Raw genomic sequence first — 23208 nt, 5'->3', positions numbered from 1 at the left:
TAACAGGACCAGTGGTCAGGGATGGTGGGAATTGTAGTCCCAAAACAGCTGGAGGGCCAAGTTTGGCCATGTCTGATATGGGAACATCTGCTCCCCTTCTTTAACAACTGCTGTAAACCTGAAGGTCCTTGAATAAGGGTTGCTTGGTCCAAACGAATAAGGTATTTGGCATCTGTTGAGAACCTGTTGCATTCTTGGAATTCATAAGCAAATATTTAATCTCAACTATGTAGAAACCTACTGGGTTATTTATTTATCAACAAGTTTGTTGATTTGAGGGGGGCGATAGTTGAGCAGCAAAGCACATGATTTGTATGCAGAAGATTCCAGGTTCATTCCTCAGCATCTCTACACAAAAAAACTGTGCCTTAGACTCTTGAGGGCCACTGTTTATCAGAGTATACAATACTTGGTTAGATGGATAATTCTTCCTGGTATAGCTCTTTTGTCGGTGGAGATAGAAAGGAAAGTGTGCCGGGGGTATTGTAGTACCCCAATTGTTCACTAGGAATGAAATGGCAAGCTACCTACATTTATATGCCCTGGTTGTTCTGCAATGGTTCCCCAAACCTTTAAGCCCTTTCACCACAACATTTCAGGCCACAGGTGAAAGCATTCTATTTTCTGTATGGAAAAATATTTGGACACAAGAGACTTCACTTTTTGTAGATGATCATGTTAAGGAGACAGTTTTCAAGGTTATTAGGGCTCAACTAGACGTGACATGGAAGGGGGAGTCTATGTGGGTTTATATTTTTATTTCAAAGCAGCTGCGTGGGTTGCTAATTTTATGGAGGAAGCAGCTCTGGGAAGTGATGAAGGAATTGTTTAGCCCTCCTGTGCCTTGTCTCCAATTTAAATTACTTTACTAAGGCTTCAATTAAGTCTACAAGGGGCAAAACCTACAGATGCTGTACCTGTCCTTAGTGGACAGTACTTAAACCCAGAAAAAAAATTAATAAGCAGGGATGGAAGAGAATTTTGTTCGGATTGCATTTTTAAGGGAAATGATCTAATTTGCATTTTATAAATGAACACAGGGATTGGAACATAATTATCCTTTGAATTTCACACACTCTGAATATTGAGATACGGCTGGGGAGAAAAGTACCATAATAACATCACAAAATTTTAGGATAAAATACATTTAGAAATGTGTACATTGAGTTAAAATATGTTATTTAATTACATGTTTCGTGATAAACTACACATTTAATTATGAATTTTGGTACAGATTCAGCTCACACATTGATATAAAAAAGGATGGGTTTTTATGAATGGACACATGCAGAACTGACACACAGACAATAAATAGATTGATTCGTCGATCCCATTCATAAATCAGAAGAGGCCAGTGGTAAGAAGGGTACTTTTCATATATCTGCTGGAAATTATCAATGATTCAAGCCTGAATTCAAAACAAGTATATGAAAACTAAAGCGAAAAACAAAACTAGATGTCAGATTGGAAAATCTTTTTTAAAAATCTGCATATACATATACATACACACACACACACACACACACACACACACACACACACAGTGTGTGTGTATCTATATCTCTGCTGTAATTCTGTCAGTGAATCAATGGTTATACAGAGTATTAGCTCCACAATATGAGAACGCACTCACAAGAAATCAATCAACAATGAGCCATGCTAATCCTGAAGATTTCCTACTAATATGGAAGCCTTTTCTAGCTTACCCAGAAGTGAATAAGATCTTAAAATTAACCTCAGATGTCTGTATTTATTTTTGTTTGTGTTCTACAGTATAATCCATTGCATGCCTACTCCATACCCGCCAACTGCCCCAATTCCACCGGGACTGCCATGGAAACTGTGAAGCAATCATGGTTTCTCACTATACCCACAAATCCTGGTTTTTGCAAGCAGGGCAGAGGGGGAATGTGACTGGTGCTGCAACACCGAGTGCAGGGCTTCTGTGGCGGTGCAGCAAGTGCCACCACTATTATGAAGGCAAAAAGCGGAGGCGTGCACCAGATTTGGGCATCACTGGGCGCAAGTGAAATTTCAGGCACCAAGGTCCGCTACTGATAGGGAAAGGGAGCAAGACTGGTCCCTCCTTCTCGTGCCTCTTACAAGCCCCAGCTCCTCTCCCTGCACTGCTTCTCTCTTGGCTGCAATGCACCTCCTTAGGAATAAATACTATTAAACTCAGTGCGACTTTCTGCTGAGTAAATGGGCATATTGTCAGGATTCTATTAGGGCTTAAAAAAACCCCACCTAAGCATCATCAACATCAGGAATTATTACTTCTATTACTACCAGCAAATAACAACAAAATTGTTCCATTGCAGAATTTACCTATTCAAATACCAGAATTAACTGTAAATGACACTGGGATGCCAGCTGATTTGGAAAGGGTATTCACAGCAAAGCCCATTTTAATTAATGCTCCAAATTCTTCCCAGATGTTGCAACAAAGGTTCTGACAGGTCCTTGACCATAAAACAGCTTGAATTCCAATGACATTCAAAGTTAGGGAATTGGAGTTGCAGCATCCAGATTAGCACTGAGTGATAGAATAGAATCATAGAATAGAATCACAGAGTTGGAAGGGACCCCGAGGGTCATCTAATCCACCCCCTGCAATGCAGCAAGTTTTTGCCCAAAGTGGGGGTCGAACCCACAACCTTCAAATTAAGAGTCTCATGTTCTACCACTTAGTTTAGGCGTACTGTTTGCTTATGCAATATACTGATATTTTTCTATCTAAAAATAATAACACAGTGGTACCTCTATTTAAGAACAGTGCTGTTTACAAACAACTCTGTTTATGAAGTCCGCAAAACCAGAAGTAGTGTTCCAGTTTGTGAACTTTACCTCGGTCAACAAACGGAAACCGAACGGTGGAAGGGCACCGGCGGTGGGAGTCTTCATTAGGGAAACGTTCCTCTTCAACCAGGCCTTTGGCTGATTAATATTCTACAGCCTTTTAAATGTTTTTTTTGGGGGGGGGGGGAGTTTATTGTTTCTGTTTTAGCATTTTATTTGTGTTTTTATCTTGTGAACCTCCACTCTGTGATCTTTTAATGAAGGGCGGTATATAAATTTAATACATAAATAAAAATAAATTTCTGATCCTGCTCCCACAGCTACAATCAAAAGATAGAGCTAGAGTAAAGGTAAAGGTAAAGGACCCCGGATGATAAAGTCCAGTCAAAGGCAACAATGGGGTGCTGCACTCATCTCGCTTTCAGGCTGAGGAAGATGGTGTTTGTCCACAGACAGCTTTCTGGGTCATGTGGCCAGTATGACTAAACCCTTCTGGTGCAATAGGACACTGTGACGGAAGCTAGAACACATGGAAACATCTATTACCTTCCCGCCGCAGTGGTACCTATTTATCCACTCGCACTGGTATGCTTTAAAACTGCTAGGTTAACAGAAGCTGGGACAGAGCAACAGGAGCTCACCCTCTTGTGCAGATTTGAACTGCCGACCTTACAATCAGCAAGCCCAAGAGGCTCAGTGGTTTAGACCCAGGGGCATAGGAAGCCTCTGCGCTGCCCGGGGTGGCCGCACTGTGAAGGCACCACACTGGGGGAGGGGCACGACGCGTGCGTTGTGACGTCATCGTGACGTCACGGCGCACGTGGATGCAGCTGAAAGGGGGGAAAGGGGAAGCTTCCCCTTTCCCCCGGCTTTTTTTCTGCGCGAGGGGTGGGCCAGCGAGGAGGGGGTGTCATGCCAGCGACAAGCGTGATGCCCCCTCCTTGCTGGCTCGCCCCTCACACTGAAAAAAAGCCGCTGGAAGGGGGAAAAGGCGGCATGCCCCTGTTGGCAGGATAAAGGGGGCGGCCAAAGTGTCACTCCCCTCCCCTGGAACCCAGGGTGGGCCGCCCCCACCCCTTGCTCCGCCCCTGTTTAGACCACAGCGCCACCCGTGTCCCGGTACTCTTTTAAGATCTTACAGTGAATAGGGGTGGAAACCGCTAATGAAATGCCAGAGCCCCAAACCCTACGCACATTAAATTAATGCATGAAAAATATATAAAAAGGGCAACTTTACCTCTTTGCATTCTAAAGATAAAATGAATTCCGTAGAGGAGGGCTGGGATACAAATTTGACAAACAAATTAAATAAATTAGTTCCCTTCTAAAATAAATTGTGCATTTTATATAAATAAATACACAAAGATGTTCTCTTCTAAAACGGTCTCTTCTCTTTTCTTCTCTCTCTCTCCTCTCGCTCATTCAGTGTTTGCTGGCTTTCACTAGGCATTTAAAGGAGTTCCTCTTCTAATTAAGCTTCTCCTGTGGCTTTAGTTTGTTTAAAACTGAACTTCACACAGTGTGACATGTTATTTTCTCAGCCAAGCCCACAAGTTAATTAGGGAATGTGTGTGCTATTCTGATATTACCTTCTCTGTTATTTTAATTTAATGTTCAGAAACCTCTGCTGTTTCTACACAAGTGGGCACTCGTATCTCAGCAAACAAGACCCCAGATGTGAACATTTCTGGAAAAACAACAACAACAACAAATTAACAAACCTGAAGCTCTCCAGCTTTATTCAGAACAAGGTACAAAGCAGGCCTTTTCAATAAAGCAGTGTGTTTTCTTCAAAAAGAAATCCAGCAAATATCCACAGAAAAGAGATACTGCGTGGCTTTGAGCTACAGAGTCAGTTTTTCTGCAAACAAACAGTTGCCCAGATCCAGGCTCCATCTTTTCTCCTTCCTCTTTTTTAAAGAATGAAGCAAAGTGGGGGGGAAAAACCTATATCCATTTACAGGACTTAATTGCACATAACGCAAAGCCAAACTTTGGCCAATCAAGAATGTGCAATCCGGTGGGTCAACTGGAGTGAAAATTGCAGCCACTTCACTCCTTCACTCCACTTCACTTCACTCAGAGCCAGTTTGGTGTAGTGGTTAGGAGCGGCAGACTCGTAATCTGGGGAACCGGGTTCGTGTCTGCACTCCTCCACATGCAGCTGCTGGGTGACCTTGGGCTAGTCACACTTCTTTGAAGTCTCTCAGCCCCACTCACCTCACAGAGTGTTTGTTGTGGGGGGGAGGAAGGGAAAGGAGATTGTTAGCCGCTTTGAGACTCCTTCGGGTAGTGAAAAGCGGGATATCAAATCCAAACTCTTCTTCTTCTTCTTCTTCTCCCCAGTCCTGCTGTGGCTATGATACCTGGAGTTAAGCCGTGGTTTGGCTTAGTAATGAAGGCAAATGCAGGTTTCATTGCCACCACCGCTAAAATTGGTGCAGTCTTCTGGGGCCAGAAAAAATGTGTTTGGGAGCCTAGATCAGGCCCCTGAACTGGGAGTTAGCCACTTTTGGTGTTGTAAAGGTGGTGTCTCCCCTTCACATTAACAATATAAGGTAATTACCGGTAGGTGTGTTCTCGCCACTGAACTATGGTCTCACATAGTGGGACTTACTGTGCATGCATGTGTGGGTCAGTCCAACCCCCCCCCCCAGGGTTATAATTGCCAAAAGGGAATGTCTAGTTGCCATTTTGGGGCCAGATGGCTCAAAAGTCGTATTTTTCAATATGACTTTTTGGTTCCTGAATTTCACTCCGATACTGCAGATAAAATATCATGGATAGAATTCTAGAGGATGTGTTGCTACTGTGTGAAAACAGTCAAGATCCCCATACATGCACCTCCATGCACTGGTAAGATTTAGACCTGCTTAAGTTTGGCAAGATTTCTTAATCAGGTGCCATCAGTCTATGCCCTAGGACTGCCTGCATGCATTAAAAAATGGAGAATAGAAGCAGAAATAAACTTCTCTTCCCCAACATCTCTATAATGGGAGAAGCAAGTCTAGGAGTAAACTTGCAAGGAACAGGGAAAGTGCATAGGTGCGGAAACATGGAAGGATTTGCCTTGTGGGACACTGCATGGCAGAGAAAGGGAACTTGTGGCTCTCTGAATGTTACCGGACTCCAGCTTCCACCAACCCCAGCCAGCATGGCTAATGGCAGAATAATGGGAGTTGTAGTCCAACATCCTCTGGAGGGCCAGTTTCCCTACTGTAGTGGTTAGCAGTTATGAACTTAGTTGTGCCAAATTCGTTTTTTTTGTCCTTGTGCTATGAAAGCAGTTAATAGGACTTTTGCACATTCTGCAATTCCACAACTATGAGTATGGCTCCTGGGTGCAAAAACAACCATCCCGAGAAACTCAGCTTTCTTCCTCCAGAATTGTCCCACTGTGCTCAATGAGGATTGCAGCCACAGAAGTATGTGGGGAAACACCTGGTGGCATCTGAAAAGCTGGAGCGTTTTAGCAAACTTCCCAAGGGGGCTGCATAATACTAGTGCACAGCTCTTGTCCAGGACTAGCAGGGCCAGAATTATGCAAATGCCAGCAAATCAGTGCAGAACTGTTTAGTTACAGCAAATGCTGGCTGAGAACTGTAGATGCTTATGCAGAAGAAATTCTTATTGCCTGTTCAGTGGACCAGACACAGGTGCATAGGATACCAGGTGTAGGCAAGCTGCAAACTTCAGCCTTTTTTGCAATGGAATTTAGGTTACCTTGGTACAAAGTTTTCATAGTCTATGAGCACAGACTATACACAGGTTATCATCAGCACTTCTGCAGGGCACAGCAATTTCAGCTAAATTGTACAGTGTATAGAGACATGCTGGAGGTTTCTGTTTGTGTTATTTATAAAGTCAGTTCAGTGGCCTGCTGCATCACACAAAGTATCTGCAGAACGTTGATAACGGTAATGTTGGGAGGGGTGTTTGTTTTCTTAAAAAATCTGCTTTAATCTTTACCTGGCGGGCAAGACACTGTTTTGATCAGGCTGGGTCTCGTTTGTCAATTTCCAGCTGCGTTACTATGGAAACTTCACAAAACATATGGAGTGTAGGCGATGCTACAGACCCATCACATTTGGGTAATGGACTGGGGGAGGGCAGTGCCAAAACCTCTTTTGTATTTATTGCCCACCGAAACTAAAGACATTCCTTGAGGGCTTTAAAAGGTTAAGGGGGTTTTCCACGGATCTTTCGTAGCCAGTATAATGAGAACCTCCCACTCAGTATCTCCTTAAGAATCTCTCTGCTCACTTCCCAACAAAGGCACTATCTTTTATTCGGTTCCTCGTGGGGTTTATTACCGAGAAGCTACTCGTCTAGAGCCTGCTTGTATGCCTTCCCACAAAACAGGAATTTAGGCTGGTGCTTCCAGTTCAGCCCTTAAACTCGAGCAGGCGACACACGAATGACTTCATGAACTATCTTTTGGTTTTTCAGAATTGATGACCGGGATGGGGTCCAATGCTTTTTAAAGCTGTAGTAGTCAGCATACAATTATTTACAGTAACTGGAATGGAAACCCCTTTCTGAATTTCAGTAAAGCATGGTGTCTTCAAATCCACGAATTGTAAGAGGCATTCCCGCAACAAAATGTGGCAGCACAGAATGCTGTTGTTCATTATGGTGGACACTTGGTTTGATCTCGCCTCCCTGTATTTCCATTCTTCCATTCTCAATCAGTATTCCATGCCCACTGGCACATTCTTCGTTTTGAGTCCCCACCCCCCCACCCCTTTTATGGCTTTTCTTTTTTTAAAAAAGCTTGGTATTTCTGCATACTTTCAGTTACCACCCCCCCCCCAACCCCACCATTACTGATACATCCCTTCTTATGTGTGAACAGTGCCATTTTGGCTACATAAGCCATGACACTCACAGCATGACCATTATAAATAGAGCTGAAGAGAACATTTTCAAAGAACACTTTGCTGCAGCTCTGCTATGGAAATATCCACCTTGGTTTTGAGGAGTCCACAGTTCAAACTGCACCACAGTCTCACTAAGGCAAGCCATCTCAATATGGGGTTAAGTCTATCCTCTCAGATAATGCATGTAAAGAGATTTGAAACCAATAATGATGATGATGATGATGATGATGATGATGATAATAATAATAATTGTTATTATTATTAAAGCTCTAGCTTTTGATTGTTTTTAATTACAAGGCACCTGGATGACAGTGGGATATAAATGTAAAAAAATATCAAATAAATAAACCATTTTATAAACAAACAAACAAACAAACAAGCTATGAACAGGAATCACCAAAGGAAGCTATTTGGCAAAGTCTGAAACTATAATAAAAGAGACAAGGGAGAAGGGGGAAAGGGTACAGCAACCCCCCCTTAAAGTCATGAGCTACATTTTGCATCAGGATATTGGCAGTCCGTCCCACCAACCTCTTTTTCCTAACCTAATAATGCTGCAGATGTGTTTATTGAGAAAACAGCAATAATGTAGGCATCTAAATATAATCCATGGAGACGGCTGCAGGGGTGTGTGACGACAAATCTGCTTTTGCTGAAAGGCCAGCCTTCATTCTGTTTCTGAAGCAGGTAATAAGTGAAGAGAGTTTCTGTTAAGTGCAAATGACCTTTAAGATCTAAGATGACTGCAAAATGGTTAATAATGAAATAGAAAGTGGGAAAGCCCTCTATTCTTCCTGACAGTTCATTTCAGGCTTGCAAATGTTTGTTGATTATGTCCAGCCAGCTTAGTGCTATCCCCCCATAAGAGGTACTCTCAGCCCATACGACAGAAAAATGCCACCCACGGTTTACCAATATCGTAACACTTCTTTCGTTTATCAGGCAGGCAGGAGAATACATTAGGCAAGGTGTTTCAAAACAATTTGCGGGATCTATTCAAAGAGTTACGACTACAACACTGAAGTGATTAATCAGATGACTAAAACATTTTGATCAACTCAAAAGGTGCCCTCAACTAATCTGGCATTTTAATAATAATAATAATAATAATAATAATAATAATAATATAAACTGCAACTTGCAAGGTCCATATTGTAAAAAATTCCTCTTGTGAGAGAGAGAATAGGACACGCATCTTCTAAGATTATCCCTGTTGTGATATATACATGCAAATGCTAAAATGAAAGATTAGGCTCATTTCTTTTGTTTTTTCCTCTCATATGTAAACATAAGAAGACTGAATCAATTAATTTTTAGAGGTAGCCCTAAAAAGGTTCAGGCCCACAATAGCTCAAGGACTGTCTCCCTCCATATGAACCTACCAAGACCCTGAGATCATTCTCTGAGGGCCTTCTTCGTGTGCCTCTTCCACATGAGGTCCAGAGGGTGGCAACATGAGAACAGGCCTTTTCTGCAATGGCTCCCTGTTTGTGGAATGCCCTCCTCAGGGAGGTTTGTCTGGCGCCTTCATTATATATCTTTTGGTGCCAGGAGAAAACCAGACTTCCCCAACCTGGTACCCTTCAGATGGTTTGAACTACAATTCCCATCAGCCCCAACCAGCATGTGGCTGATGAGAGTTTTAGGCCGAAACATCCGGAGGGTACCAGTTTGGGGAAGGATCCCATCATTCCTGACCATTTACCATTATGTCTGGGGCTGATGGGTACTGGAGTCCTACAACTACTGGAGAACCACAGGTCCCTGTCATAAGACAATATTCAGACACACCTTCCTCCAAGTCGAAAACAATTGCTTAGGTTCACTAGCCTCTTACATTTGAAAAGTGCTACTCCTGTTTAATGCAAGATTAGATTTGATGGTACAATTTAGATTTAAACAGTGTTATTGAAAGGGGGGCACGTGAACACGCTTTACACTGCCCTTTATTCTTGCTGCTTTTCATTTTCTTTGCCGCTACTCTGACAACCCAATCCCACACCTGACTTCTAAGCCCATTGCCAATGCTATATTATTCTCTCCTAAATGAAAACATCTGAAATGTTCTGTCAGGAAGACTTTCTATCATCAGAGAACTGGAAGGCCTCTCGTGGTTTCCTAGGTACCAGAATTAGCATACACAGGAATTCCCCCATGACAGATACGCACCTCTAGAAGAACAGGATTTGATTAATTATACTAATAATGGCAGTGCAAACTGATTTACCTCACAGACATGAATCAAGTAACCTTGGTAAAACATGGACTGAGGGAAAGGATATGCTAATTGCTCAAGCCAACCCATGTGAGTTTCTCTCTCTCTCTTTTTTTCCTCTCTCTCTCATATTAATTGAGGGTCAAAAATCATAATTCAAGACTGCTTGGTAGTGAAATACAAAGGTTGTATGGATGGTAAAAAAAACAAAATTTGGCTTTCTTGATCTGTTATAGATATGATGGAGCTCTTTGCTTGCCATTTAGCACTGTGATATTTAAGGAGAATGCATCGTTTGAGCCCCTTAAAGGAGAAGAAACAAACTCTTTGTTGACATGATAAAAATTGGAAGTCCTAAAAAAACAAGCTTGGCTCACACTGTCACACATAGCCACTGACCAAACCATTGTGATGCCTAAGGCTTGCATGTTCCCTCTTTTACCCCCTAGCATGCCACATCATTTTGGGTCATTTTATGAGTAAAGTGACTAAATCATCATCATCATCATCATCATCATCATCATCCCTCTGGCACCTACTGATTCACTAAAAGCAGTTTTACTTTATGTGTGTATTAGGCAAAGTACTAGTTTCACAAAACATAAGCCATAGTCACTTGTTCTCTCCCCCACTCCCCCAAAATGAATACCATTGCCTGAAGGTCCTCTGTTAGTTGCTCATGAGTAAGCAGGCAAACTCTAAGTTTCCTTTAAGAGTTTTATTGTGCAAACTATGTACAGTGCAGAGCTAATAAGTTCATGTCTATATAAAGTGTCGTCAGAATCCGGGAATGGCCCCTTCCGGTTCTGACCCCAACAAAAGAGCTTCGGTATACGGAAACCCCGCCTCCCATCCTTTCGTTTTACCCCTCAATGCCTTTGGGGCGCCGAAAGCTGCGTGTCTCCTTCATTACCCCTTGAGTGAGAGGAGTGCGGGGTCTCTCCAGCATCCTCAGAGCCTCTTCCCTCCATGCCCTGAAAAGCCTGCCCCTCCCCACTAGAAGCCTTGCTGCTCCCTCTGCTACCAGAGGAGGTGCTGCTGGTCAAGTGGGACCGGGGCTCTCTGTAGCATCCTGAGAAGCCCTTCCACCACCTTGCGCTGCACCGGGGACAGTTCCCTGACAGGACAGCAGGGGAAAAGAGGGAAGAGCACATTATTTCCACCTTTTCCCATATCCCCACAGCCTCCCACATGACTGAGACTGAATGTCTGCAGTGGAGAATCTGCTCTCTGTGGGTAGGCTCCCCACACAATTAAGAACCCTGATATTCCAGCAGAGCAGGCTCCCTGCTGCATACATTTGACCTTCAACATGAGGGGTCTGCAGGAAGAGCAATGGGGACATGCAGTCCTTTTTCCTGTTCTGCATAAAAATAGGGAACGCTGTGGTCTAAACCACTGAGCCTCTTGGACTTGCCAATCAGAAAGTTGGTGGTTTGAATCCGCACGACAGATTGAGCTCCCATTGCTCTGTCCCAGCTTCTGCCAACCTAGCAGTTAGAAAGCACGCCAGTGCAAGTAGATAAATAGGTACCGCTGCCACAGTAAGATAAATGGTGTTTCCATGCGCTCTGGCTTCTGTCACGGTGTTCCGTTGCACCAGAAGCAGTTTAGTCATGCTGGTCACATGACCCGGAAAGCTGTCTGTGGAAAAACGCTGGCTCCCTCGGCCTGAGGCGAGATGAGCGCTACACCCCATAGTTGTCTTTGACTGGACTTAACCATCCAGGGGTCTTTTACTTTTACCATTGCATACAATAGCAATTGCATTGAGGGGTGTGTGTTTGTTATTTAATAAGGCTATGGTTTGCCTCCAGACCACAACTGGAAATTATGCTTTAAGAGAGATTTTAATGCTAGTTTAGAGGTGAACCATCATTTACTCAATTCTGATGTAACAACAAACTATGGTTTGCACAAGTGAGAAAGTGCAGGAAGTAATCTGCGTGCACACATGCTGGGGATTGCACAGGATGCCCTTAGAACACTGATTCCCCCCTGAGAAAGGTTTCTTCTTTTTTCTTGGACAAACAGTAGAATAATACAGGATATTTCTTTATCTATATTTGGTCGGTGATGCCTACTTATCTCATCATCTCGAGAGTTTGCAGGTCTGGTTGAGCGAAGGAGTGCCAGACACTTTTATCTCTTTCATTCCTAAGTATCTATGCCATCCTTTTGTCGCCTATACGTCAACCCCTTTCCTCCATTACTAACCTTGCCATGAATTAAAAGCACACAACCCCTGCGTTACCCCCTCTTAGGTCTGTTGTTAGCCATTCCCTTCCTTTTACAGAAAAACCTCTTTGCCCTCTCAACTCCTCCATTCTAAAGAGCTAAATGACAAAACTCGGATTTGAAATCCTCTCCCCTCCCCTATTCCTTTTCAAAGATGGTCATACATAATTGGCACCCCACGTATCTTTCCATACAGGTGGGTGTCCTGCTTTGGTAACAGGGAGTTATTTGCACAACTTTTATTGTAATGGTAGAACAGCAATCCTCATTGCAGAAGCGGAAGAAAAGCAGTTGTAGCAGCCTACACAAAACACAAGTCTTCTATGGGGCAAACTAGACATGGTTAAGAGCAAATCACATGCTGCTGTGTGATTAAAAGAACATTACTAGCAAGTGCAAGTGAGGGCAGGCTTTTGCAGGAACTGCGGGTGAAACAACTTTCTCCCCTGCAGCCCTTATATGCCACAGGAAAGAAGCTCCTTTTGGCATCAGCGATAACCTCCCTCCTATCTCTAAGCCCTAGGAGGATTTTCTTTAGCTGCAGCAGGGGAGCAAATGGGTAATCTCCTCCCTCATGCATAGAACCCAAGGAAAACTGTCATCCTGCACCTACAATTAATAGTTTCTTTTAAAAAATAAATAAATGCTTAGTTCCATATCTACTTTGATCCTATGCACCAGCCATTTCAGAACTGAAACACTTGCCAATTGATCAACCATTCACAGCAAACTCTTAGCCAATTAACAGTGTAACTGATGCATTTCTAAGTGGCTTGATGGATTGTTGTTCATATGTAAAAGTGAATGAAGAGGTCAAAGTTTTCCTATAATTAAATCTATTCTCACTTTAATATATTTATAGACCACCTTTTAGGGTTAAACTTCTCAAGGCAGTTTTCAACATGTTAACAATAATCTATAGAGTTGCAAATCATGAAATGATGAAAAATGAAGTGTGTGGTGTGATCACACGGCCTTTATAGGTCAGCAACTCCCTTTCCCTTTCTCCCACCATGCATCTAATAGTGAGGGGCCAGGAAAGGTGTATAGAGAAGACATTTATTTAAAATGTTAATCAAATTTTCTGATCCATGGTAAGCACTATTTATACCAGTTTGCTGACACAGAGGACAGGGTGAATTTGAATGAACTGGTGATCTGGCCTATCCAGTTTTGGATAATGCAAGCTCTACCGTAATTCATTCTCTCTCTCTCTCTCTCTCTCTCTCTCTCTCTCTCTCTCTCTCTCTCTCTCAGAAACCTGATTTAAAACATCTGAAACTCTTGTCAGATTATTCAAAAGTGAAACGGGTAGAAAGCCACTTACCCCCAGTTGCCACAGTAATTTCACGTAGGAAATGGCCATAAAATGGAAAATCGAACGATAGATTCACTCTCTGCAAGGAACAACACCAGAAAAGAAAATCAATAATGTAAGGAATAGTAGAGACCCCATTCAATTTAAACCCAGTTCACTGCTGCTTTTGCCTTAAGGTGGTTTTGTTTTTGTTTTTTTACAGTAGCCTTATGCCATCCTGAATTTTGAATCATTTGTCAGTACTAAAAGTGGAAACAATTCTGCATACCAGATAAAGCTTGGAAACTTATATAGGGAGCATGTAGGGATCCCTAATTGCCAAGAGTTCTAAATCATGCATATAGAAAACCTCCCACACCAGAAGCCCTGATCAACACAGAGGGGCAGGAGGAGCCGAATGGCTTTAGGGGTTGAGCGAAATGCAGAGCCCCTTTCACTGCACTTTGGACCATGTACTATCCCTGAAGAGGGTTTGGCTTGTCAGTAAATCCCAGCAGCACACATAGGAAGGAGCAGGAAGCGTCTCTGCAATGGACACTGTCATTACGTAGCCTGTGTGCTGCCACCAGCATGGTTGCTGAACTGTGCCGAGGAAAGTAGTGAAGAGGCTGCCAAGAAGAAGCATCAGCTGTGGAAGAGCTCACAAACCTATGGAAGGAAAGCACCAGGGGGCACAAGCAACAGGGGGCAGCTCTTCAGAAGCCAAGCTTTGCACACCCTTCTGGTGCCAGTGTCCTGTGCCAGGCACATGTTATATTCTTCTTGGGAAAGAGCATGAGGGGGCCATTCTCTTCAACTGTTGCACAGAAGCAGCCTTTTGCCACTATATTGCCAGGCTTCATAATTTGCTATTAATATATCCCAAACTGGCCTAGATTCTAACTGGGAGAAGAACTCAGAAGTTTGTCCTTCCTATGAGTCTCCAACTCATGCTCAGCTGCACTGCTTACCTTGTTGCCACTGCTGCAACGATAGTGGCAGGAGAAGGAAGGAAGGAAGGAAGGAAGGTTTTCCCATTGGTGTTGCTATAATAGCAATTCAAGTGCCAGGAGCACTGGGAAATATAGTTTCTCATGGAAAGTCTTTCTCTTGGGCCTCCTATGACAGCAAATCAGTTGTAGTACTGGTAAATATACTTTTCTCATGGCTCCCAATGGATGGTTGAAGACTCACGGGTGGGTGAGCAAGAGGTTTGAGAGAGCATGGGGTGGAAGAAGGAGTTCAGCAGCTCCTGAGTGCTGCGGGCGAGAGATTTCATTACACTTCAGTTGGGTAAATTTGACTTCATTAGACTTGTGGTGGGGGCAACAGTCTGGGTTAGCTCACCATGCACATTGGTGGCATTAAAGTTAAAAACGAAAACAAAAAACTGGCAGCACCTGTCAGATATCTGGGAAGTGATGCTGTTGTTTTGCAAATATCAAATAAAAATAATCTTCATTTCCGGATCACATTGGAATAGCACAAAAGGGGTAACAGGACAGAGCGGAAGGGCTGTAGCTCAGTGCAGAGAATGCAACCAGTTCCAGGTTCAATCCCCCGCATCTCCAGGTAGGGTTAGGAGATCCTGGGTCTGAAATCCTGGACAGCTGTCGCAAGTAAATATAGACAACATAGTGTAGGGCTTGATGGACCAATGATCTGACTCAGTACAAAACAGTTTCTCTGCTTCTTCCAAATAATGTTGCACATTCCATTCATTGCAAGCAATTGGCCATGTTTAAAAATCTTTCAAACATTTTTTTTCTAACTAAGCTTATGTCTGTCTCATTTTAACTTTCATATTGCCTCGGATATAATTGGTTTCCCCCATCTCTCCAGAAAGGATTAGTTTCTCCATCTATCAGGTATTTTTAATGACTTATTTGGTATGAAATTAATCATTGAATATTTACAGCAGCTTCAAATTAGATTTCTTCTTCTTTTTCATTAGAAGCCAGAATTTGAAAGGGTTTATTTACACATATCTTGTTTAGAACTGGAAGAACTAATTCCATTTAATAAACAGCTCGTCCCAAGGAGGCGGTTGTAGGAGGAACTTCCAAGATACAAGATTTATACTAATTGAAATATATTCTCCTATCTGGTTATTTTATACCTTTTCACTACTTATCAGTATTTAACATGGAATATTACCATTGGAAAAGCCAATTTGGGGGCTTATCTGGTCCCAGAGCAGTCTCGGTAGGATTAAAGCAAAATAAAAAGTGATGTAAATCATTGGTGGCAAAGTGGAAAAAAGCAGAAAATAAGAAAATAAGATATGAATCCATGTTACTGGCAGTACAGCAGTTCACTTTACAGCTTTAGCAAGCAATTCTGCTTGGTCAGTAGGTATTTTGACCATATTTAATGTACAATCCTATGGAGCTGGGGGAGTGTCTTCTGGTGGAGGAACCAAACAAAAGGTGGATTCCTTCCTTCCTTCCTTCCTTCCTTCCTTCCTTCCTTCCTTCCTTCCTTCCTTCCTTCCTTCCCAGTGTTGTGTGTTCCAGTTAGAGTGTCAGACTAGGACCTGGGAGACCAAAGTTCTAGTCCCACTCAACCATGAAGCTCACTAGGTGACCTTGGGCCAGTCACGGTTCCTTAGCCTAACCTACCTCACATGGAAGGGAGAAGAGAAAGAATTATGTATGAAACCTTGAGCTCCTTGGAGTATAAGTGGGATGTAAAATGAACAAACAATTTACCTCCCACTGGTCCCAATAAATATGCCAGCTCCAGGCCTGCTGTAGTTTCCCTCTTCTTGTTCCTGAAGCACACACTCATTGCTGAAGGTGGTTCAGCAATGGTGGCAGCCCTTCCTACCACAGTGTTGGGAAGGTTTCCAACTACTGACCTCCACCTCTGAATGTGGGCCACTTTTTCTGACCATGGAGAGGGAGGACCCCAGCATCCAACAGCCTACCATCCATTCTCCCCACCACAGAGTTGCTCCCTTAGATTTTGCTTTAGTCATTTCCTTTTCCAACTAATCACACTTTTTTCAGTTTTATTTCATCCAGTGGTTTGCAGCAGCAGCTGGTGCAGTGTGGCAAAGTTCCCAACACTGCCACTGCTACAGTTTACCTGGATGGGTCTGGGGCAGGAAGGCAGGAAGGGCAGTGAGACCAGCAATGTGTGGGCACAGCAGAGCGGGTGCCAGATCGACTCTGCCAGTGTGTCTACACAGTCCTACCTTGCTGCCAAACAGCTCCTTACTGGTAATCTGTAGCAATGCCATTGTCAAACAGCAGCTGTGTAGCATTGCCACACAACACCAGCCACTACCACTGGTGTGCAAAATCCAGATCCATGATCTGCTCCTCTCCCACCTTGATTGCTGACAATGCTTCCTACAATACAGCCTGAAATTAATTTGAGACTCAAAGTGAGCTATTACTAGAAAAAGTAATGGTCACGACTCCACACACTTTTCATATAGCAGTTGGGGGTGGGGAAAGACTCCATGGGCTTATATGCACTGCAATTCTAAGCATGTTTACTCAGAAGTATGCCATACTGAGTTAAACTGAGTTTACTTTGCAGAAAGCAAACTTAGGATCACAGCCTAAATTAGCTTGGAACATGGTTCCTGGAAAACCACTCTTCACATATTCAGGTTTAATTCGATAGCTTCAGTTCAGAGTGGGGGGAAATGGCCAAAATTCAAAATGTTGGGGAAAGCTCAACTGCTCTTTTTAAAGTTCAGTTATAAAAAGTCTCCATGGACATCCTCAGATCTCTTCCCTTACTTACCAGCAAAAATAAAGCCAAGATTTTCACTTCAATGCTCTTCACTTTATCTTTCTGTTTTTTCCTTCCTTATTATAGTCCACTTATTCTGTTCTACTATGAAGTCCCAGAACACACACTCTTGATGCCTCTTAGATCTTTCAACTGCCCTTCAAAGTTTACTTCTTCCGCAAGGCCTTCTTTAAACTCTACATTTCTTTACTTCTGCTCTCTGACTTACAAGGACCTGTGTGTTCCAGTATGTCCTACAGAGATATATGAGCTAACTATCTTCAAAAGGAGAGTAGGGATTGTTCTTTCACCCCAGCATGCCTTGCTACAACCTGATGCTTTTTTTGCCACAGGCACAATTTAAACCAGTTATGAGTGCAATCCTATGCTTATTTACTTGAAATATGCATGCCCTTCTGTTTCCTCAAAGCAATGTGCATAGGATTGTAGTCTAGTCTATGTCTACAAAACACATTTCCCTTTTTTCTTAAGACTGTTAAAAGCTGCAGGTGCAACATATATTGTCATGTCCACCAACATCCTGCCTTGATTTGGACATAACATGATTGATAAGCCACAGTTTATAATGAGCCAATGTTACTGAAATAAATACTCACCCTTCCCTTTCTCTGGCTCAACCGCAAAGAGATTGGAAGCAACAACTTCTTCATTTCAGCAAGCTGTAGTTTATCACCACATTGGAACTGCAGTTAGTTTAAACTACAGTTTATTGAAACAAACCAGGATCAGAAACCATGTTTTGCTTTTGACATGTTTCAGTAAACCACAGTTCAAACTAAAAACAGTTCAGTCCGATTGAGATGTAATGGCAAACTATGATTACCTTACAGCAGATGCTTCCAATCAGGGCGGAGCATATGCCTGCCCTGCCAAGGGCGGGCATGCTCCAGAGGGAGGCATGGCACAGAGTGTGCCCTCCTAGGTGCAGGATAGCCACTCAGGTGCACACGGACCCTGCAGTCAGGGGCAGAGCGAGCCACCCATGGCGGACATTCAGTGCACTGTCCGCCCACAACTCCCAAGCCATCCCCCCTCAGTGAGGGCACTAGGGGCGGTCCGCCCCCACCGCTCCCCCTTCCTACGCCACTGCTTCCAATCTCTTTCTGCCAGCTGTGCCAGAATAGAGGGGGCGTGCTGTAGCCCAAGGCCCAAGCAGGCTCTTTTAATAACTTGGAACTGTGGTTTGGTGTTACGTCTGAACAGGGTTTATCTCCCTGACCACTCCAGCTTTTGTTGCTGCTTAGTTTAAGAATCCAGCATGAATAAGGGTTCTGGTAACACTGAAAACTTGCTTAGCCATTTGTGCCATTTCAATTGGTCCTAATATAGGCATTGTGCTACCTGTGCTTTTTGTATATTTATATGCCTCCTGAGTATTTTCACACAGGCACGAACTAATCCAAATACTTGAGTAACCGCAACTATTCTTTGAGATTAGATCCTCTTACGGCAACTCCCTCTCTTCCCCTTCCCTGTCCAACCTTGAACAAAAAAGCAGACTCTTTATTAGTAGAAAAAGGGACAGTTCTTGCTTTGCTCTCCTAAACATCACAAACATAGGTCACGTTTTGCCTATAAAGCCTTGTTGCCTTGTGCTTTTTAATTCTGCCTCAAGTGTACTGAATCATAAAGGTCTCTGTATCTCACTAACTGAACTTGTTCCAATAAGATAGATAATCCTACAGTACCTTCATTGCACCTCTCATCTTCTGGGGCAGCCAATATGGCAAAACAAACAAACAAAACCAGAATACAAAAAAAACACAAAACTCCCCATGGGAAAATATATTTAAAAATCCTGAATTCAGCAAGAATGGAACATTTATAGACAGCTTATTGCAAATGTATTTTTTAAAAGTGGAATTTGCAGGGAAATTTTTCCGGACATCATTTCAGAAAACAATTTTCCAACTCATTAATATCCTAGATTCAGTTTAGTTTAGGAGATTAAGCATCATTCGTGTTTTCCTATATTAATTCAGCCTTCTACCAATTTAGAAAGCATCTGATGAATGAGCGTTTAACTAATTTAGACCCCCCTTTTCCTTGTAAACTGTAAGGAATAAACCTTAAGATGCCATTTTTATTTTTATCACTTAATATTTGCATGATGCGAAAATTGTCATTTACTGGCTAATGATGGAGATTCATCTCTTCTACAAGGGCAGAGAAGACATTTCAGACAAGCTCTGAACAAGACAGCCCTTAGATTTTTTTTTTTAACACTCTAACAGTTTTATGATTCCTCCCACCCCCACATACTTTTTCCAAATTTATTATCTTGGGAAGTTGGAAGAAAGCATAAAAAAGTGAAGCGGTGTCAAGTCCAACTAGAAGCCACATTTTTCTTCTTGCACCTGCAGGTACAAGATTAAATTCTTGATTTAACCATAATCAGTATACTGGAATTTTTTTAAAAAAATGTTTAGTTTGAATGGAAGGATTTGCTAAGTGACATGCTTGTACGCTGAGTGGATTGCCAAGGTGACATTAAGCGCATATCTGATTGCACAGCCTCTTACTGGGAAAGAGTCACATTAATTGTGCTAGGAAGCTTGGATCCAGCATCCGTTTGGAGAGTTTGGCATTATAAAACTATTATTCTAAGAATGCATAGCTACAAGATCATTCATGCAAAGGTGCTGATATGCAAATAGGGGATCGAATTATACACATCAAGTGGATAACCATTGGATGTGATAGATTACTAACCAACCTCTTGGTAATTCATGCCATGAAAATATTGCAAAAGGGAAGGAAGTGACTCGTGTTGCCGTTTGCTAGCAAGATTCCTCAAATGGCAGAATTGTGTCAGACATTCTCCTGAGTTTGAGTTCCTGCCTAGGCAACTGTCTCTTAAAGTTTTCACCAAGAATTTTCAAAGCAACACATGTGGCTGTGAGCTTGATGACACACACACACACACACACACACACACACACACAGCTTCTTCATGAGTATATACTGGTCTCTTCAGAAGCTACTAGTCAACACCACAATGGCTGTGTTTTATCAACCTCCACTGTCTGAGGCAGTATGCCTCTGAATACCAGTTGCCGGAAATCACAAGTGTAGAGAACACTGTTACATTCAGGTCCTGCTTGTGAGAACAGGAAACTCGGCTCAATGGGTTGTTGGCCTGATCCAGCAGGGCCTTTCTTGCGTTCTTAGTAGAGGACAGGTACGTCTCCTACCAAGTCCCTGCCCCATCTGTTTCCATAGCCCCCCATATCTGCTGGCCTTTGCCTCTATTTCCAAAGGGACACATGAAGATCACACCAAAGGTCTATGCATCTTGCTCATCACAGAGGGCAACCAGATGCCTATGGGAAGCACACAAACAGAAGAGGAGAGCAACAGCTCCCTCCCACTCTCGTTCCCCTTCTCTTATAAATGCTCATGCTCCAGGCACCATTTCAAATGATGCTGCATATGCAATTAATCTAAAATAAGTCACCATATGAAAGCAAATTGGATATTAGCAGGGCCAGTGTTCTCCCCCCTTTCCCCTTTGGATGGAGACTTACGGGGCTACTCGTGGAAGCAAAAACACTACTAACCAAAGCGGTCCTCAGTTCTAATTCCCAGCAACTTAATTGGACAGCTACAACAATCAATGGCCTTTTAATTTACGGCTAAAGAGTTAATATAATTACTAACGGTTCTCATTAAAATTAGGAAAACAAACACATTTATACCGTTCGCACGCAACGCTAAGCCAAGCCATGGCTTAGTGCCAACAAGCAAACATGCAGGCTCATGTATAGAAGATCACGAGCTCCCAAATCCTCTGATCGTGAGTCTGAACAGCACCTCTGTATTCATACAAGCTTTTGGCTGCATCAGCAAACTCCAATATAATATACACCGTAATTTATGTCCCTATAATCTCTCACTTCAACAGAATGAATGCTCTATGCATATGTATTATATACAGATAAATCACAACAGCAGAGTGTGCCTGTTAATTCAAAAGTTCTTGTCTTACTCCCTCATCACGTTGGTTTCTTATTTTCTTATTTTTAGGCTGCTCCAGCTCATGTTTAGCTTTAAAGTCCTCACAAAGGCCTTCAAAGATGCAAATCATTGAAACAATCCTTGCAACTTTATTGTTCCCACAACTCATCTGAATTCAGTGTTATTTAACATTGGGTCAAGTATCCTGGCTGCATGGTTTTGGCTTGGAAAAGAGAGGCACACCTACAAAAATGGTTGCAATTCCTTTGACGAAAACATCATTGCTTTTTCATCTTGCTCTTGTCTCCTTCCCAATTCACTTCCCAAGAGTGCTCAAGAAAAGATGTGTCGGCAGAATAGCCATACCATTAAGCATCCTTATTTGCTTTTTATTAAACACCCAACCATGTCTAGAAATCTCATATAACTGATACTGTGCTGTATTAGGTCCATTCTTAACTCAGGAAACTGCCAGGCTCCAGCATTTCCACTCTGCTTCATCTATTTATTAGCTATTCTTTTCAGTTTGGCTGGGAAAAGAGAGCTTCTATAAATTATGTTGTGTCAGTCTAAATCTGGAGGGTTTATTACCTCCCTCTCCTCTTGAATCCTACAGAGATTCTCTTCCACCTACTACTCTTCTCTCAGCCTGTCACCTGGTTGGTGAGTTTATTGGTCCTGGGAAATGATATGACACAACCCAATGGAGAGCAGAATTCTAACTCCCTTATTTCTTTTCCGCTCGTCCTCTCAACTGCAAATACTTCCTTCTGTATTTTTAAGACCGTGAGCTATCCCTTAAAGCTATTTACTTTGACTCCCCCCCCCCCAGTGTCAGAATTCCATCCAGTTGGTCTTCAGTCCAATGGAGCAAAAATCCATTCCATCACATGACAATGGAGTTGTCATTTTCTGCTACTGAATTTATATCCCCTTTAAGGTCAGTACTGACTCTTTTCTTCCAGGAGCTTCCAGTGCTTAGGTCAGCTGTGGGAATACCATTTTGGAAGTCTTACAGCATCCAATTATACTTGTAAGGTAGCGGCTTAGTTTAGCATTCTCGCTACAAGGAGTGCGTGATCAGAATTAACCAACACAGATCTTTGATGTGGAAATGGAATTATACCTGCCACCTCTGTTATCATTTGACAAGAATCAACAGCTGAAAAACAACAATATTTTGACAAGGATCTAATAGTTCTCAGAAACTCAGGTACCACGGCTCCTCATACAAATCTAAAGGGTAAATACAGGGCTGCTACATTTTAGTTCTAAATATGGCAGTTAAGCTAGTCAATTTGTAAGATAATTCGCCTGTCAAGTGAACTCGATGGCAAAACAGCCACTGACTTGAATGACACCAAGATTACATATATTTTCCCTCCCAAGGTATTTTATAATACTGCTGCAGGTCTGTTGAGAGATTTAATGCTCATTGGCATTGGAGTAAGGTTTTCTGAGGGAAAAATAATCCTACAGGCACATATGCTGGGCATTTTAAAGTAATGTGGGGAAACCCACAAAAAACCCCATAGAACCAGTTACAGATCTGAGCTACAGGTTCAGAGGTGAACACCCTGGACTAACCATTATTCTACACACATTATAGTGTGTTTATGCCAGAGGTAAAACAAAAAAACAATAACCAACCACCAAGTGGGGGTATATCTTTAAAAAAAGCAGAAGGCCATTTCAACTTTAGAAATCCCACAAGTATTAAAAGCAAAAAGCTTAATGTGCCATAATCATTAAATCCTTTGCAAGCCACCAAATATATTTTGCCTGTAAACTAGCCTTCTTCCCTGGCACAATATCACAACAGTTATGATTATGATTTCGCATATTGAAAAATAATTCCTAGCCTCTCAATCCATTCTGGTAAAGCAATGGTCTAGCAATGCTGTCACCTCTAATGTAGGGACCTAAGAAGAGTTTGCTAGATCAGGCCAATTGTCCATCCTGTCCAGTTTTCCTTTTCCAGCCAGAGCCAATGGGAGGCCTGCAGGCAGGTTCTGAGCACAACATTCTCCTCCTGCAGTTTCCAGTAACTGTAT

General features: G+C 42.5%; 1 protein-coding gene across 3 annotated transcripts in view; it reads right to left on the bottom strand.

The window, feature by feature from the left end:
- The window catches only part of PLXDC2 (plexin domain containing 2), a 232312-nt gene that overhangs the window by 73694 nt on the left and 135410 nt on the right, over positions 1-23208 (bottom strand). For all 3 annotated transcript variants that reach the window (XM_033164880.1, XM_033164881.1, XM_033164882.1), the window contains one exon: positions 13460-13529. In XM_033164880.1, coding sequence (XP_033020771.1) covers positions 13460-13529 — 70 coding nt within the window. The remainder of the gene's footprint in view (positions 1-13459; positions 13530-23208) is intronic.

This window comes from Lacerta agilis, chromosome 12, assembly GCF_009819535.1.
Source record: "Lacerta agilis isolate rLacAgi1 chromosome 12, rLacAgi1.pri, whole genome shotgun sequence".
In the NCBI taxonomy this organism is placed as follows: Eukaryota; Metazoa; Chordata; class Lepidosauria; order Squamata; family Lacertidae; genus Lacerta; species Lacerta agilis.
This window is presented reverse-complemented; position numbering and strand designations above follow the sequence as displayed.